The following is a 16891-nucleotide window of genomic DNA, read 5'->3' on the forward strand; positions in this document are numbered from 1 at the left end:
GGAAATATACAGTAGTTCTGGGTTCCAGGACTTACTGCTTAACCTAAGAGTTTCACTGAGGCTGCCCTTTGTGCTAACTGAAGGCACAAGGCACGTTCTCTCCTTGCAGCTTTCGCGAGCAAAGTATTTTGCAAGCATTCAAGGGCAAAGGCAAAAATGTCTACAAGACTGCGTGCAGCGAGCTAGGTTTCCTGCAGAAACAAGGTTCTCTACAGTCAGAAAGCGTACTCTTGGATGAAGCAACGCCGGAAGAAACATCGCAGATAAGACGTACACTGCTCTGTCTGACCTGTAAATGAAAATCCCAACACCTCCCCCCAGAGTGGCCGCCGGGTGCGCGGTCTCAGGTTCACTGCCGGGGGCCGCGGGGCAGGGCTCGCCGCCAGCGCCTGTGGGGAGGCTGCTCGTCGCCAGGCTCGTCGGCGCCGTAGTCCTCGTATTCGTCTGCCGTCCGCTCGGGCTCCACAGGCACGATGAAGGGCTCGCGCTCGGGCAGGTAGGCCCCGCCCTCGGGCACGTAGGGCTCTGTCCGATTCAACATTACAGTTATGGCATGATTTGGAAGGCACACACACAGCAAAAGCTAAATCATCACCCGAGGTGATGGCACTCCAGTCTGAATCTCATCACTATAAATAGATAAGTTACAATGTTCTGATTACGTCCATTTGCAGAAAGAATTTGGTGATGATCAAATAATGAAATGGCACCTTTTTTTGAACCTTCAAGGATCCAGCAGTGAATACAATCATCGCACCAGTACCTGGGAAGGGCCCGAGGCTGCGCCAAAGAACTGCGCCAAAGAACTGTAAACGCAGAAACCTAGGTAGGATTGTCACAAATCCCCAAGCAACCCTTCATGAGTTCAAACTCCTCAATTCAAAGAACAATTTGGAAAGATGAGGAGGCAAGGGGAAGTTTTATTGGCTCCTAGAAACCGAACTGTGGAGGCGAAAATCAACTATGACCAGGTAATATACAGTACATGACATTTTCTGGGGCCGTCTCTCCCACAGACTGAGCTACAGTCGGGGGGCGGGGGTAAAGGAACACCAGTGACTACAGCGAAACAGGAAGAGAAAAAGTGACTGTAAAACTTTGGTTTGAAAATTGCAAGTTACAAAACCCAAATGAGAGTACATGTACAAAAAATAAGAGTAATAAGACACATGCCCTGAATCAGACACATAGCTAACAGGCAAGAGATGAGGAGATTCCATTCGGTGTTATTTCGGCACAGAGCAAGCAGCAGGCTTTGATGCAGAAGCTTATTGTAGAATTGTTAAGTGATTTTAGTGGACAGGATCACATACAAATCATTTACAAGCCACAATTAGTTTATTATTTACATAAAACATTTCTCTTGAACCAGGTTAATTGTTTTTCTCAAAATAGCATAACCTCCGCTGGTTAGTAGTTTTATTATGCGCCTCTTTCACAATGAGGCTCCTCGTGGTTGTGGTTTTGAACTTTTTTTCTTTTTTTAATAATATTTTTCTACATTATTACTAAAATGCATCAGGCTTATAAACTAACACCACTGCTTTTGTCTCATTCAAGTTAGTATAAAGAGTCTCCACCCTCCTTTATGATGTCCACCCGGCTCTTTAACCATATCTGTGGTGAGATTTCCATACAGACTCATTTCCTAATAAGCACGTGCGCAAACATCTCAGAAACAGGATTTTCATGTATTCAAACTGTAAGCAGCACTGGCGACTTAGAAAATTTGTTAGCCGGAACCTGAAACAGGTCAAAGATGATAGTTTTTAAAAGTTGAATTACTATGCAAAAAATATATATACACATCCATCTAAGTATGTAATGGTTAAAATATATATATATATATATCCATATATTTCCAGTTATTCATACATACCATAAGGTAGAGGGAATTAAAATTTATCTTATAAAGACTTAAACTATAATTTTTTGAATGAATTGCATGAGAAATTTGCATTAAAATTCATTATTACTTTTGGTCATATCTAAGTATGCACATAAATATATAGATATATAGATATTTAGATATTCAACTACTCATGCACTATTTGCTAGTAGCCAACCATATCAAACAGCGGTATCATTTTTAAAACTTGCAAGATGCTTGAGGGTGCGCTGATGAAAAGGTCTCCACTGATCAAAACATGAGTTTTTTATTCCCAGATCAACATAATCTCTCCTGTCCTCACAACTCCAAAAGCAGGCACAAGCGACCTGGCCTCTGTAATGGTCAAACACTAGATCTGCACTACCAACTCTTTGAAAAACTTAAGTCCCAGATTTTATGCACGTTAATACTATGGACAGCATGAGACAGTGAATTATTTTCAGTTGTCTGCACCATGTTATCAAGTGGTTTGCCTAAACATTAGGTTGCCAAAACAATTTTTTAGTATGTACTCTTGATATTCTAAAATTATATTCAACAAATCCCTGTTCCCAATCTTTAGGTTTAAAAAAAAAAAAAAGTCATTTGATAGCATTCTCTGAACTCCCAAAAGAAATTAAAGAGAGGTTTACGATGTGATTTGGCAAATGTAGAAATATAGGAAGGAAGAGCAAATGCAAATTATTATTCAACTCCTTAACAATGAAGTATTTGCTTCATGCTTTGAGAGAGAACAATGTTACTACATAATCAAAATACGTCACTGAAAGAGTTGATATCTTCAAGAAATCCCCAAATCAACCTTCCTTCAATCCTAGGGAACTTGGTTTCCATAAAGGTTCTTAATTCGAGTGAATTTGGGTTCCTACACTGACAACAACATACCTGGATATCCTTGTCCGTTGTATGGAATGCTGGCACACTGCGACGAGTCACAGTATCCAGGAGGACCTGGGGGGCCTCGGATACCTGAGTTTCCAGGACGACCCGGGGGGCCAGGGGGACCTCTTGATCCTGTGGACCCCGGTGGACCTGTTCTGGATTCTCCCTGTGGACCTAGTACGGGGTTAAAACAAAGATTTCCCCTTTTGTTAAACACATTTCCTGACGCAATCAATAATTCTCAAAACTATATGACACACTAGGGTATGGTAAGAAAATATTTCCTTAAGAGATCACCGGTATGAACCAAAGTGTAGAACTTTCTTACCAATGATCCATCCAGAGTTAATGACAGAGAGGTAACTGCTTTAACGATTTTATCCAAAGAAAACTGAATTAAGCCAAACTAAAGCTGTCAATGAGTTCCCCGGATGGCTCCCACTCCTACAGAGATAAAACTCTCTGAAGAAAATGGCTATATTAGCCACATCAGACTGCCAGGAAGACATGGGAGCGCCTGCTCCACACCTCCAGACTATGCAGAGTGATGTTATTTCTGGATCTTGTACTTCTTTACGGTTAACATAAACATAAAGATGTAACTTCTAGGGCTGACCTTATGGACCTTTCAAGGGTCTCATGGGCCTTACGATGAAGAAAAACAAAAATTCATTTTCAGTCTAGGAAACAAAATGCATAAAACAACTGGATGACTATTATTTCTTTCCAGAACATCAATAAAGAAACTGTGAATGAAATCTTGCAATGTGTCAGGCTTTTTAGTAAGAATATATTTTCTGTCTGCTAGCAACCTCTTGAACAATACCAGAAAAAAAACAGGAAATAACACCATCCTGAAAAGCCATGGAGCCAAACAAAACAAATAGGAATTCCATAAAAATGAAAACAGCAATCCTCTGTGTCACTAAAACTCATACCCTCATATGTTAAAGTTACAGTAAATGCTTAATGGAACCCATTCAAACAGTTTTTTGAACAAAGAGAACATAAAAATGAGAAGGTTATCCAAGCTGAACTTCCTGCTAAAATAAATTCATGGTGGCAGGCCTGACTGAAGCAAAGAGGATGAGATTGTGAATCAGCCTCCTGGGGCTGTACGCTCTCCCAATGTTTCTACTGTTTACTTATTTGATGCCCGGGCACACGTACCTGGGGGGCCAGGTAGCCCTCGTGGTCCTGGAGATCCAATACCCCTTTCGCCCTTCTCTCCCGGCAATCCTAAGCGAGGACAAAAAGAGAAATCACAGGGAGAAAATTATTGGGAAATATGTAGTTTTCATCTTAACTGATAATGCTTAATACAAGTAATTCACTTCTTTTAGTGAAAGCAGGACCCAATTTTTCACAGAAGTTCACTCTTGAAGCCAAATTCTTTCTAGACATTTGGGTAATTCCAGATTCATGGCCAAGAAACAAATCTGGCTACAAGTCAGGGGAAAAATTATTTGAAGAAAACAAACATATTTAATATATTTTTTTTTTAGAAACAGTAATTAAGAACAGGAATTTTGAATGAAGAGTTACAACTCAGTGAGAAACATCTTAAAGGTATCTTATCTTCAGTAGCCCTACCGCACAGCATCCAAACCGTCTGAATTACCAAAGTATCTAAATCTTCTCCAGAATATTAACTGCTGCTTTAACAAAAGCGAACACCAGAGTCCTGAAACATCTGGAATCAAATAATCCTATTTTTCTTCTTTTTCCTTCAATGACACTTATCTACTATGAAATTAAAGCCAAACAAACACATAAGACTGGTGCCAGGCCCTGAATAAAGGCACCAGAAGAGTTTGGTTCTAAAACTGTAGGGCTGCTTAAGTACATTCAGTTGGACCCCAACTCTTGCTAGTCACAATAATTAATCAGATTTTAGTGTCTGAGTGAGTTTGCCAGAATACGGTTTCTTCCATCAACAATGACAACAACCATCAGAACATAGCATTATCTTTGCTGAGATCTCCTAACAAAATCTTCCTGTGTTCTCTGATACAGATCTCGATGGCCTGGGGCTGCCTTAATGAAAAGACAGGTTCATGGACACACAGCTTTTCCTGGGCGGTCCAAACAAGAATAGTTAAAGCAGTTTGCCAAGTTCAGTCTTCCACACGCTTTTCAACCTGACCGAGATCCCACACTTGCAAACTCCTTCTTTTATCCCTGCGTAGCAGCCGGAGACACCCACCTCGTTCACCTGGGGGTCCCTGCATCCCTGGTGTGCCAGGAAAGCCTGGTCGCCCCCCAGGTCCTGGTTCACCTCTGGCTCCCGCATCACCTGGGGGGCCTGGGGGACCCGGTGGGCCCGGTTGGTTGCGACTGGAGTGATAATCATTTGGAATCTGATTCAACATCTGATTGAATCTGTTCATCTGACCTACAAACAGAAAGAAGACTTGTTAATAAGAAACCCATAAGGAAGGGATTGAGATGGTGAAAAACTTTTCTCTCAGAGTCTAGTGCAATCCATCTCCATTCCTTCCCTCCAGGACACATTCTAATTAGAAGCCTAAAAATAACACTCCAGCCATCCAAGACAAAATGATCCCAAAATAAACAATTGTCTCCCCAAAATACTGAGCGGTAAGCCACAGCATTACTATAAACCATAAAAGAGCTGTGAAAGTTTAATACACCTCTGATACAAAGCCCTGGGGTTTGCCAGATGGTGTCACTCAAAATAGAACCTTTCTTAAAGTAAGGAAGTATACCATTTTTGTGTGTGTCTAAGAATGATAGGCTGTGGTATCAATTGGAATCAGCTGTGGGATCCTTTGAAAAATACAGATTTCTGGGCCTCGTGTCCAAAGACAGTGATTTGCTATGTTTAGGGTGGCCCAGGAGCCCTCATTTTTAACAAGGTAATTCTAAAGCAGTGTTCCTCGGGACGACACCTGAAGAAACACTGTTAAGACTCCTGAAACAGGGAACCTTGAGTTTAAGGCCATACTTGGTTTGTGGGCAGTGAATTTTACCACTCAGTAGGCTTTGTAGAATAAGAAGAAAGAGTCTGAAAAATAAGGAGGCAATAAAAAGGTCCCCACCAAAATGTACTTTCTGTGATCAAATTAATCTTGATGGGCCTCCTTCCTTAAAGTCATAGAATAACTTAAAGTTTATAACTTTGAAAACCCAATGTCTGTTGCTTCTACATATACCCAGATGAAGATCACTGAAAATCCTAATAAGGAAATTGAAAAGCCCTTTCAAAATGTGATTTTGCATCAGATCAAGTATAGGATAACAGGCGATTATTTTGCTCTGGGTTCTTACTTTATCTTAATGACAATCATTAAAATAGCGCTAGTGTTATCTAACTAGATCCAAAACGGAGAATGTATAAAAATACGAGATCATCAAAATGAAATAGAAACATATATCTTAGAAACTTTATGACTCAACTCTGCATTTTCCTGCAATAAATTTAAAAACCATTCATACATTAAAAATGAAAAGAAGTGTTACCACTTATCAATTGTTCACAGACTTGTCTTGCAACTGCTCGCATCATGTTCTGGGAAGCGATGTCTCCCTTGTTAATTAAATCAATGAGAATAATTAGCATATTACTTCTATAGTTTCAGACTTCAATGTTTAACACACAAAATAAATGTAAATCAGATTTTAAGAAATACATACTCTATCGCCTTTCTCTCCTTTCAACCCAGATGGACCCTGAAATATAGTAATTTCATAGATTAGAAGTTGACAAGCATGATCTAAAATGATTCATGAAGGCACATGATGAAAGACACCAAGGTCTGATTTCTAACAGATTAGCAAAATGACACAGCAACTTTCTATCCAGGTTGCTTGCAATTTGCCTGTCTGTAAAAAGGAAACTTTCTGTCTTTCCCTTTCTCTCTGTCTCTCTCAGAGCATATAGCCTCCAAATGAGTGCTGTGATGTGAATTTTATTTATTTTTTTATCTTTTTATTTTTTTAAAAAAGACTGTACTTCTTTATTTGATTGAGAGAGTGATCACAAGTAGGCAGAGAGGCAGGCAGAAGCAGGGCCCCCTGAGCAGAGAGCCCAATGCAGGACTCGATCCCAGGACCCCGGGATCATTATCTGGGCCCAAGGCAGAGGTTTAACCCACTGAGCCACCCAGGTGCCCCATGAAGTATGAATTTTATGATCACACATTTAGAAGTTACGTGCTCTGCATATATTTATGATGCTCTTCACAGTATAAGCCTGGAACTAAAATATGGATGAGAAACTGCCTTTGGTACCATTATGCTTTCCTTTACATCACCATGGCTGGATAGCTTAGCTTCTTCTTGTAGCTCATCCGTGAGATTAATCCAGGTTCAGTTCTAGTAAGAACTCGGGGGCTTTTGGTCAATTTCCTAACTAAATATACATCTCTGGCTTCCTCCAATTATTGTGTATGTGTGTGCATTGAGTATAAAAGGAACCATGCGCCTCTCTTACTAAATAACTCAATCCAAATGGTGGTCCCAAATCGAAACGCAGGACAGAATATTTGTCCCTCCTCGGTCACGCCTCTCACTGGCCAGAAGAGGATTTTTTAAAAAGTTCTCTAAAGGCAAGAAGTGTTTGTCTTTCCGTAATATGTTTCTAGGCTGCCAAATGTGATCATGGAAGGAACATCCAAACCACTGACAAACCCGATACTCTGATAACATCCCACACCAAACCACTTCTTACAACCTCTAAGAATTTTGCCTGAACAACTCCACTATCTTCCTCACTGGTCTTCCTGTTTTCCCATTTTGCCCCTGTAGAGTCTGTTTTCCACACAGAAGCCAGAGTGATATCTTTAAAAGGGAAATAAGATTATGTCACTTCTTTGCCTCTAAGGGCTCCCCATCACACTTAGCATGAAATAAGAATTCCATACCACCAGTAGATTGTCCACGTGATCACCTTGCCCACTCTCTGACCTTCCTGTTATCCCTCTCCCCTTCAATACGCTTCACTTAGGGTACGCAGGCGTCTCTGCTCTTTCCTCACTTGCCAGACTCGTTCCTCACTTGGGGCTTTTGTTCATACCTGGAATCCTCTTCCCACAGATCCTCAAACAGTTTCCTCCCTCACATCACTACAGTGCCTCCTCCTCAAAGAGACTCCCTGACTACTATAGCTAAAATAGCCGCCTTCTCATTATCACAACTACTTCCTGACCCCTTACTCCATTTCCTTTTTCTTCATATTATTCAACACCACCAGAAACTATAGTGTTTAGTTACACATTCTTGGTCTATATCCCCCACTAGAAGAATCTCCGTGAAGGCCAGGATTTTGTCTTGTTTACACAGACTTTGTTTTATCTCCAGACCCTGGAACACGGACTAACACATTTAGGCACTGAACAGGTGTTGAATAAGTGACTGCAGAAATTCCACAAGCAGTTCCTTAAAACATCCTCTGCACGTCGTGTGTTACAAGTTAGCAAAAACATACTAACTGATGACCATAGCTAATGACATGAGCTAACAGTGATTGAACCAAGCTCTTTGCTAAGACCTTTATACACCCATCTGCTAGTTTTAGTTTTAGAAATTAAGGGAACGTCAGAAAAGAGAAGAAAAGAAGGAGCAATTTTCCCCCTTTGAAGGATGAGGAAGATAAAGGGAGAAAAGAGGGGGGATAAGGTCCAAATAAATGTTACCAGATTATAATAAGAAAGGAGTTTAGTGCTCCCTTTGCCAAAAATATTAGACTCTTATGGAAACACTATTATGACTCACTTTGGAGCCTTCTGTAAATTGCAAGGAATGTTTTTCTCCTACATTTACTGCTACTTTGAGATTGTTCCTGGTGTGTGTGTGTGTGTGTGTGTGTGTGTGTGTGTGTGTAATTTACTGCCACTCTGAGATTGTTCTAGGATATATGATTTGTAGAAATCATCTTTATTGCCAGTGTCTAGAGATCACATTTCAAGTAAAGGGAACAGAAGTATCTTTTAGGTTTCTAGCTCCAGCCATCAGTTACATCAGGTAGATTCTTATGTGAGACTCCATTTCAGTCAAACTCTAATGAAACAGAATTGTGAATGGGTAGAAAAGTTCCATGTGCTTTAAGCTGCTCTTGTGAAGTTTTTTCTATGATTCATTGAGGAAAAGAGAGTAATAAAGGAATCTGCTAGGGTACACACAGATTATAAAGTGTATCAGGAGTCCTTTCATCTTTATGCTGTTTGCTTAATTTTATGTAAACAGGGAAGGCAGGTCCTGTCACATAAAGATTCTACCCTAAGTTTCTTTGACATTAAACAGTTTTTAAGCTTGGGATTTATATGACTTGGACATACTTAAAAAAAAAAAAAAAGAATTCTGTCCAGAGAACAGCCCTGATGGATTTGTGTCTTCATTAATAGTTGGACTTCATTATCTTCGACATGAACTTTTAGCTCTTAGAATTCAATTCAGACAAACTGCTAAAAATATTTTCACACTTCATACTTACAAAGAAGAAAAAGGCTATAAAGCAGAAGATGATGCTCAACAGTGATTGCAAATACTTCTGGATTTGTCATTTTAGGCACTTCACATTCAGTTTTGGAGGGACTAACTTGAAAACACCAGATCCACATGATGCCATCTTAACTATTATTTTAACCAAACCATCTGGCTGAAAGAAAGGGCCCCATACAAAAGTAAAGTAGTGGATTAGAGAAATCCTTTTAAACCTGGGACTACTGTTCTAGCATCCTCGGTGAAAGGGAAATGAGAGAAGGCGTGTCTGGATGAATTTCATGAAGGGTTAACATCTGCAAACTCCAAATGGGGTTGAGGCGCCGAGAACCACCACCACGTATTTTCTGTCTTAAGCAGCACACCACTCCTAAATAAAAGCATCATTCTGCTGACCCAGCTTTGAGTGTTTATACAGTGCAGAAATATGTGCCTTGGCTCAAAATCCCGTTCTCCTTTTAAAGAAACCCTATGACCACAATTTTCATCCCTGAATATTATAACTCAGAGAGAAAACTTTAGAACTGGTACCAAGTGAAATCCAGGGGTTTAGCAGAGTTTCAACAAATGCTTCAAGCCCATTACAGCAGGGATAACATAAATAGGTCAAAGCCTTGCAGCATCCTCATTATTTATGGCCACAGGGAAAAGGACTCACGACATGTAATCTGTCCACTTACGGGTCTGCCGTGGTCTCCGGGTTTTCCTGGTTTCCCGCTCGGTCCTGTGACGCCTGGGGAGCCTGGGCTTCCCTGCAAAAGGAGACGATGAAAGAAAAATCCCATCTCAAGTAAACTAGCCAACATGGCCAGCTTTAAAAGCCTTTCGCAGAAACAGCATGCAACAGGGAAGAGTAAAGTCAAATTTCAAGATAGCATGAAGGAAAAAGAAAATCTTAATAATTCTCAGTCTTATGGAGTGGATAGTTCTCAAACATACTTTAGGACCATTTGGAGAAAATCTGTAAATACACACAATCAGTTTCACAGTTCACAGACTGTGGGTCTAGTAGATTGGTTACTAAATGAATTTGCAGAAAGCAGTCCCTGTTTTTCAGTTTATCTCTGTTGCAAAACCAGAAAAACCCTCAAAAGATAGGAGTGAAAACTATGGTTGGGGAAGAAATCAAGAAAGTAGCTGGGATTGTGCTAAATTCCAGGAACACTTGTTCCTGGGAGTCCTGCTCTTCACCCAGACATTCACCCTTTTTTTGGTGCCTTCTCTACACTTCCATTTTCTTCTATCATGTCAGCACCCCTCATCCCATCCAAACCATAAGAATTTCTCCCTATTGCTTTTAAGACAGCTTTAAAAGTCTTAGCCATATTTTTCATAGAATATTTATAATATCTCCTAAATAATATTTTATGTTCTAAAGCCCCAAATTTCCTTAAAAGGGAATCATCAAGTTTTGTAGGACAGTTAATCCTTTGTCAATTATGCAAATATTAAGTAAGCTCCATAGTAAATATTTAAAATGCAAGCTTACTATACATTTACACTCTCCTCTACCTGAGAACATATATATTAAACATGAATAATAACATTATTTTAACACATAACACTCAAATCTTCATCTCCTCCCACCAGCACAGAAGTTCATTATGATCTCACCCACACACAAGTATACAGATGATAACTTTCCAAATCATTGGCTTCGGTATTTTCCCCAAAGATCTTAATTAGAAGACCTACTTGGATGAAACTTATTTCCTCAGAATAACCAATAGTGCTCAGCAATAAATACCAATAAAATCGAAATATGACAGACCATAGATTCTCAAAATTTTACAACAGAAAGTAATCAGTAAGGTCTTAAAACCCTACCACTCAACATGGGGTTGGAAGGAATGGGAGCACCAACCAGCCAGTGGCCAAGTTAGTTAGGGGTATTTTTCTATTTTTCCAAATACAACTTGATTAAAAAGAAAGACTCTGTATTTTAACACATCTGTTTTCAGTAGCGCATTTTCATTTAGGAAAACAAAACCAACAGCTCCCTTGACAGTGTACCCACAGCACTGATGGAATGTGCCTCAAAGGCCAGGTTACTGGGTTTTTCCCTATCAATTGGGATAGGGGCTGTGAGGTGGGGAGACAAAAATATAATCCATTCAGTTCTTACCGGTGGCCCGGGGGGGCCCCTGGGCCCCATTGCACCATCTTTTCCAGTAAAGCCCTATTGTAAACATAAAATTAATGATGGATTAGTGAAATAATGACTGAGTGAAAAGGAAAGACACTAAAAAGATGGTTAAGAGTGAAGTACCCAACAGCAATTAAACTTCCAATATGAAAACAAATATACTCCCCCCAAAAATGCTTTCCAATTTATGCTATGCCTTTAACTGAGTAATTTCCATACTTATTCAAATACACAGTATAAATAAAGTCATTTTAAGAATCTTCTTTGAAGAAGGTAGACTCCTTTTATAAAGATGTTAGCTTTCGCTTGTGTATGAGTGTGAGGAAGCCTAGAGCAAAGCTAACCCTTTCTACTGAAACATCAATGTCCACAAACTAGCCCAGAAAGAATCAAAGTGGGAGGAAAGGAAATGTTGCTGCCCAAAATTCATGGTATCATAAAAGACGAAGGAAAGGCCAACCCCTTGAGTAAAAACTCCCTCCTTCCTAAACAATGGCCAGACAGCCAAGGGCAGGGCCAGTGATGACTCCACCCCTAGGACTTTTCTCTCTTGGACCTTGGAAATGTGTGAAGTTGTCTTAACTGTCTTCCACTGGAAAGAAAATCCTCAGATCCTCAGCTAATCCTTTTAGTGGTTTGTCTCTCATCTGGCACAGAAGGCCATATCCCCATGGGTGTCAGGTTGCCTGGGAGGAGAGATGTGCCTCCGCAGCACCCCACCCGCCCTGCAGGCTCTCAGGACCTGCCTCCATCCAAGTGCCAGATGACCTCTGCCCAGAATGAGTCACTCTGCTACCCAGTTAGCATTCATTCCAACAGCGAGAACTCTGAAATTCAGCAGAGGACTTCAGAGTCAGGTCTTTTTTATAGTTCTTGCATTCCCCTGTCAAAGGAGATTTTTGTCTCATTTTCTGCAGGGAATAAGAGTGATAATTTCATCCATATTTTTGGATTCTAGCAAAAATTAAGAGCATTTGGATAACTGCCTGCATTCAGTATCCATGCTTCCATTGATTTTACACCAGAGGATGTTTCAATTATTTCTATAAAACTGTGTTAGAAATATTCCACCACCACCACCCCCTCTCGATTTTTGTTTTTTCCCCAGAAACTTAAACAGATAAAGATTTCAGACTGTTTTCAGGGCGATCCAGGCCTGCTTAACAAAAACAGACTCCAGGTTCATCTAATACAATATCACCATTGCTTCTGAGATCCACTGAAGAAGAAAAGGGCTCTGGTGGTATTGCTTAGCAGTTCAAATGGCATTTCTCCCACCTAAATTTCTCCAGAGTCTATAGGACACTCTTTTGTTTGTTGAGTTGAGTATTATATTTCCAAATAATCCTCCTCAGTCAGCTAAAGAACTTCCTGATCAACGATTTTCTCCCCCGCCACAGCTTTACTGAAGTATGACTGACAAATAAAAGTTGTTTGCGTTTATGGTGTACACGGCATGATGTTCTGGTGTACGTATACACTGTGAAATGATTACCACAACCAAGATGATTGACATAGAGCCACCTCACACAGTTATCATTTTTTTATTACAAGGAGAACATTTAAACATCTACTCTATTAGCAAATTTCAAGTATACTATGTAGTGTTATTCACTATAGCCACCATGCTGTGCCTTAGCTCTCCAAAGCTCATGCATCCTACCTAACAACTGCAACACTGTAGCTCTAACCAACATCTCTCCACTTCCCCCTCACCCCTGCGCACAGCCACCACCATTCTACTTTTTGTCTCCATGAGTTCAATTTTTTTTAGATCCCATCCATAAGCGAGATCATGTAGCATTTCTCTTTCTGTGCTTGGCTTATTTCACTTACCATAATGTCCTCCAAATTCGAGTTTAATCCATGTTGTTGCATATGACAGGATTTTCTTATTTTTAAGGCTGAACCATATACATATTATCCATTCATGAACACTTAGGTCTGATCAACCACTTTCTTTTAGAAGAAACATATATCTAAGTTGGGGGTGAAAAGGATCTCATTCTGATGTCCTTAGAAGGTCTGCCCCCTGAGCCATCTGCAGGACTTCGTGCTATAATTTTATTTTATTCTCCACTTTCAAAGCTGCAGTAGCTTTTGCTGCTTCCCCCAATTTGAGGCTGACTAAGAAGATCTATGGATGTTTTCATAGATACACATGTACTAGATACCTATACATACAGTTCTTTTGTTTCTTCTTTTTTTTTAATTTAATTTCTTTCAGTGTTTCAAAATTAATTGTTTATGCACCACATCCAGTGTTCCATGCAATAATTGCCCTCCTTAATACCCACCACCAGACTCACCCAACCCTCCCCCCCCCCCACCAAACCCTCAGTTTGTTTCTCAGAGTCCACAGTCTCTCATGGTTTTTTCCCCCCTCCGATTTCCCCCAACTCACTTCACCTCTTTTGTTTCTTTCTAAAGGTCGCCAAAGCTCTGCCTCATTTTGCAAATCATCTATGCTGGAGACAACCCATGTATTCAATTCCTACCAACTCCTTCTTGGTAACAAGTCTTCTTCCTTCCTTACTGTAGTCCTTGGGCTTGCTCTCCTGAGCTTTCTTCTCTTCTCTTCCACCACAGACTTGAAGTTTTTCTATTCTTTTCTATTCTTTCTTTCGTTCCTTTTCTTTTTTCTTTTCTCTTTTCTCTTTTCTTTCCTTTTCTTTTCAGCCACGATGCCTATATCAAAGTCTATCTAACTTTCCAAAGTTGATTATGTTCTATCAGCTGTGCACCCTACTTTCAGTATTCATGGTAGGAAACTAAGTGGTGGGTACGTGAACAAGGCTGGGTGAGAAAGAGGGGAATGGTTTCCTGAAAAGTTTCCTCATTCTCAACCTGGGAGATCTGGGGGGCCTCACTACGAAGTTGGATTCACAGATTAGAGTCTGAGAGTGAAAAAGCAGAAAAGCATAGAACCTTCCCATTCCCTCATTTTTTTCAGAGAGGCAGCGATGGTGGCAAAGGCTGCCTGATCACCAGTTCAGGAAGAACCTGTTGATGGGACATCACTGGCGACCCACCGTATCTGTAGGCTGGACGTGGTGGGTACAACAAGACTTCCTCAATAACAGCACCAAGTGAGTCAGTCCATCATCACTTAATTGCAGTATTTTTGGTTTTGTCCTCTAATTGAATAGACCAACTCATCACCTCTGCAATCTTACTATTGTCTTTTATAATAAAGAAAGAATTCAAAAAAACTGAAGTACCAGTCTCAAAAGAGTCAGAAGAATGTATCATACAAGTACCTCTCCAGGTCACAGATTTCCAAAGAACATAGTTTTCTCTCTGACCTCTCTCTCTCTCAAACTCAAAAGTAGGCAAATAAAGTTCACTGGCATATCATCCACCATTCAGTATTATCTGGGCAAATCTTTGCTCCAATTGAATTACCCTCCTCTTCTGCCTGGTGTCTTAGAGGTATGAAGGTTAGAAAATCAGTGCGTTAGTGATCGCTATTTTAGTGTCCGCTCTCTCAGATCCCGCTGCTAATCACAAGCTTTACCTTGATTAGTCAGAATACAGACAACTCCAGGTTGTTGTCTGAACCCTAAGATACTGAAAAGTCAACAGTTCCTTGGTTCTGAGTGACACTAAAATCTCTTATTAAAGTATTCATTGTTTCCTATGAAACCAAATGATCCTGTAATGTTGAATAGAACACAGAAGATATGTCCACCGTGCCTCTTATTACTTGTCCTAGAAAAGATGAGGTTTCCTACACTGATTCCATCATAAATCAAGAGAAACCTGAAAGCTGCCACAAAGAAGCAAAATTCCTATTAAGACAGTTGTCTCTCCCATCCTCAAGGTGTAAAGGTGGAATATGAGTTCCACATGTGTTAGAAAAGATGTCCTGACTTCATAGAAAATGCCATGAAAATTAAGACTACTCTCAGAGTTACATAAAAGCTGCCTCATAAAAAGAACTTAAGCTTATGATTTAAAAGCATTTGTTAGGATTCTTGAATCTCCTTCTAATAGGCTAAAACTCCTTTTATGAACTTTTTTCTGAATAGGGTAAGTTTTTCTAAAATTCCCAAAATGAAAATTTCAAGGACCTGCCAAAAGTCCTACCATTTAGTTTCATTGATTGATCTGGTGTCAGGTGGTCACTGATACTAGTTTTTCAGTCTTCCGCAATATCTGTGGGTCCTGCATCTCCAGACATGCAAACTGAATTGTGGAGGATTTTTAATTAATAGGCAACAATGTGATGTCCTATTCATCATCAGAGCCTGCCCAAGAAAACTTACTCTATCTCCTGGAGGTCCCATTGGTCCTGGTGGGCCAGGTAATCCTGGGGTTCCCTACATAAAAGGAAACAAACAAGTGAAATGCTGTAAATTAGTTCCTATATGGGAAAAGACACTTTTATTTTTCAAAATGCTTGAAAAAAATTTCACAGGGTGGTGGTGCCTGGGTCACTCAGTTGGTTAAGTGTCTACCTTCAACTTGGGTCATGATCTCAGAGTCCTGGGATGGAAAGCCTTGCATCAGGCTCCCTGCTCAGTGGGGAGTCTGCTGCTCCCTCTTCCTCGGCCCTCCTCCTGTTCTCTCTTTCAAATAAATAAAAAAAATCTTTAAAAAATTTTTTCGGGGGGCTTCAAAAAGCAACAGAAAACCAGAACTAAGCACAGTGCCAGCCATATAATAGATGATTGTCAAGAAGCCAACACCTGATTTGAGAGGTAGGGTGGAGGGCTTGTGGGGGACAGGGAAGGAAAAAATGAAACAAGATGGAATCAGGAGGGAGATAAACCATAAGAGACTCTAAATCTCACAAAACAAACTGAAGGTTGCTGGGGGTTGGGGAGGTTAGGGTTACGGTGGTGGGGTTATGGACACTGGGGAGGGTATGTGCTATCATGAGTGCTGTGAAATGTGTCAGCCTAACGATTCACAGACCTGTACCCCTGGGGCAAATAATACATTATATGTTAATAAAAATAATTTAAAAAAAAGAAGAAGCCAACGCTTGAATTGAACAGCACAAACTTGACAACAAAGACCAGGGGCTGAAGTGGAAATCATAGGAGCCCACAGTCTGGCATCTACTCTGCTGCTTCCCCGAGTTCACCTTTTGGGGCACTACAAGGGCAACTTTTCAAACAGCACCTGACAAGTGAAAGAAAAGGTGACTTGAAGAACAACTTACTGTTCGGCCTGGAAGTCCTGGCTCTCCAGCATCACCTTTCATCCCCTGGCGCCCCTAGAGAAACAATGGGAAAACAGTCCTCAAGCACTTTACAGAGATTAAGTGAAACGGGAGGACATGAGTCACTTCTGAAATCTCCATCACTTCATAAATCCAATATAAACACATTTTGGAAGGTAGAGTGAATAAATCATTTTGGGGATTGATGCTCACTTTTTTAAAACTGTGTTGATTTCCACTTGTTATAGGATAATTTTATATAATTATAGGATGATATACTTACTACTTTAAAAGAACGTAGTTTAACATAAGGGATTTTCACATAAATAAAATTTGAAGG

The 16891-nt window shown here is 40.2% G+C and overlaps 1 protein-coding gene across 3 annotated transcripts in view; it reads right to left on the bottom strand.

The window, feature by feature from the left end:
• Positions 1-210: 210 nt before the first annotated feature.
• Positions 211-16891, bottom strand: part of COL12A1 (collagen type XII alpha 1 chain) — a 120390-nt gene continuing 103709 nt past the window's right edge. For 2 of the 3 annotated variants that reach the window (XM_046005218.1, XM_046005220.1), the window contains 10 exons: positions 16552-16605; positions 15650-15703; positions 11361-11414; positions 9916-9987; positions 6431-6466; positions 6257-6323; positions 4980-5168; positions 3944-4012; positions 2777-2947; positions 211-525 (listed from right to left, as the gene is read on the bottom strand). In XM_046005218.1, coding sequence (XP_045861174.1) covers positions 350-525; positions 2777-2947; positions 3944-4012; positions 4980-5168; positions 6257-6323; positions 6431-6466; positions 9916-9987; positions 11361-11414; positions 15650-15703; positions 16552-16605 — 942 coding nt within the window. In that variant the 3' untranslated portion in view covers positions 211-349. Of the gene's footprint in view, positions 1744-2776; positions 2948-3943; positions 4013-4979; positions 5169-6256; positions 6324-6430; positions 6467-9915; positions 9988-11360; positions 11415-15649; positions 15704-16551; positions 16606-16891 lie in introns of all 3 variants that reach the window. The other variant, XM_046005219.1, reaches the window with a different exon arrangement.

Source organism: Meles meles, chromosome 5, assembly GCF_922984935.1.
Source record: "Meles meles chromosome 5, mMelMel3.1 paternal haplotype, whole genome shotgun sequence".
Lineage (NCBI taxonomy): Eukaryota > Metazoa > Chordata > Mammalia > Carnivora > Mustelidae > Meles > Meles meles.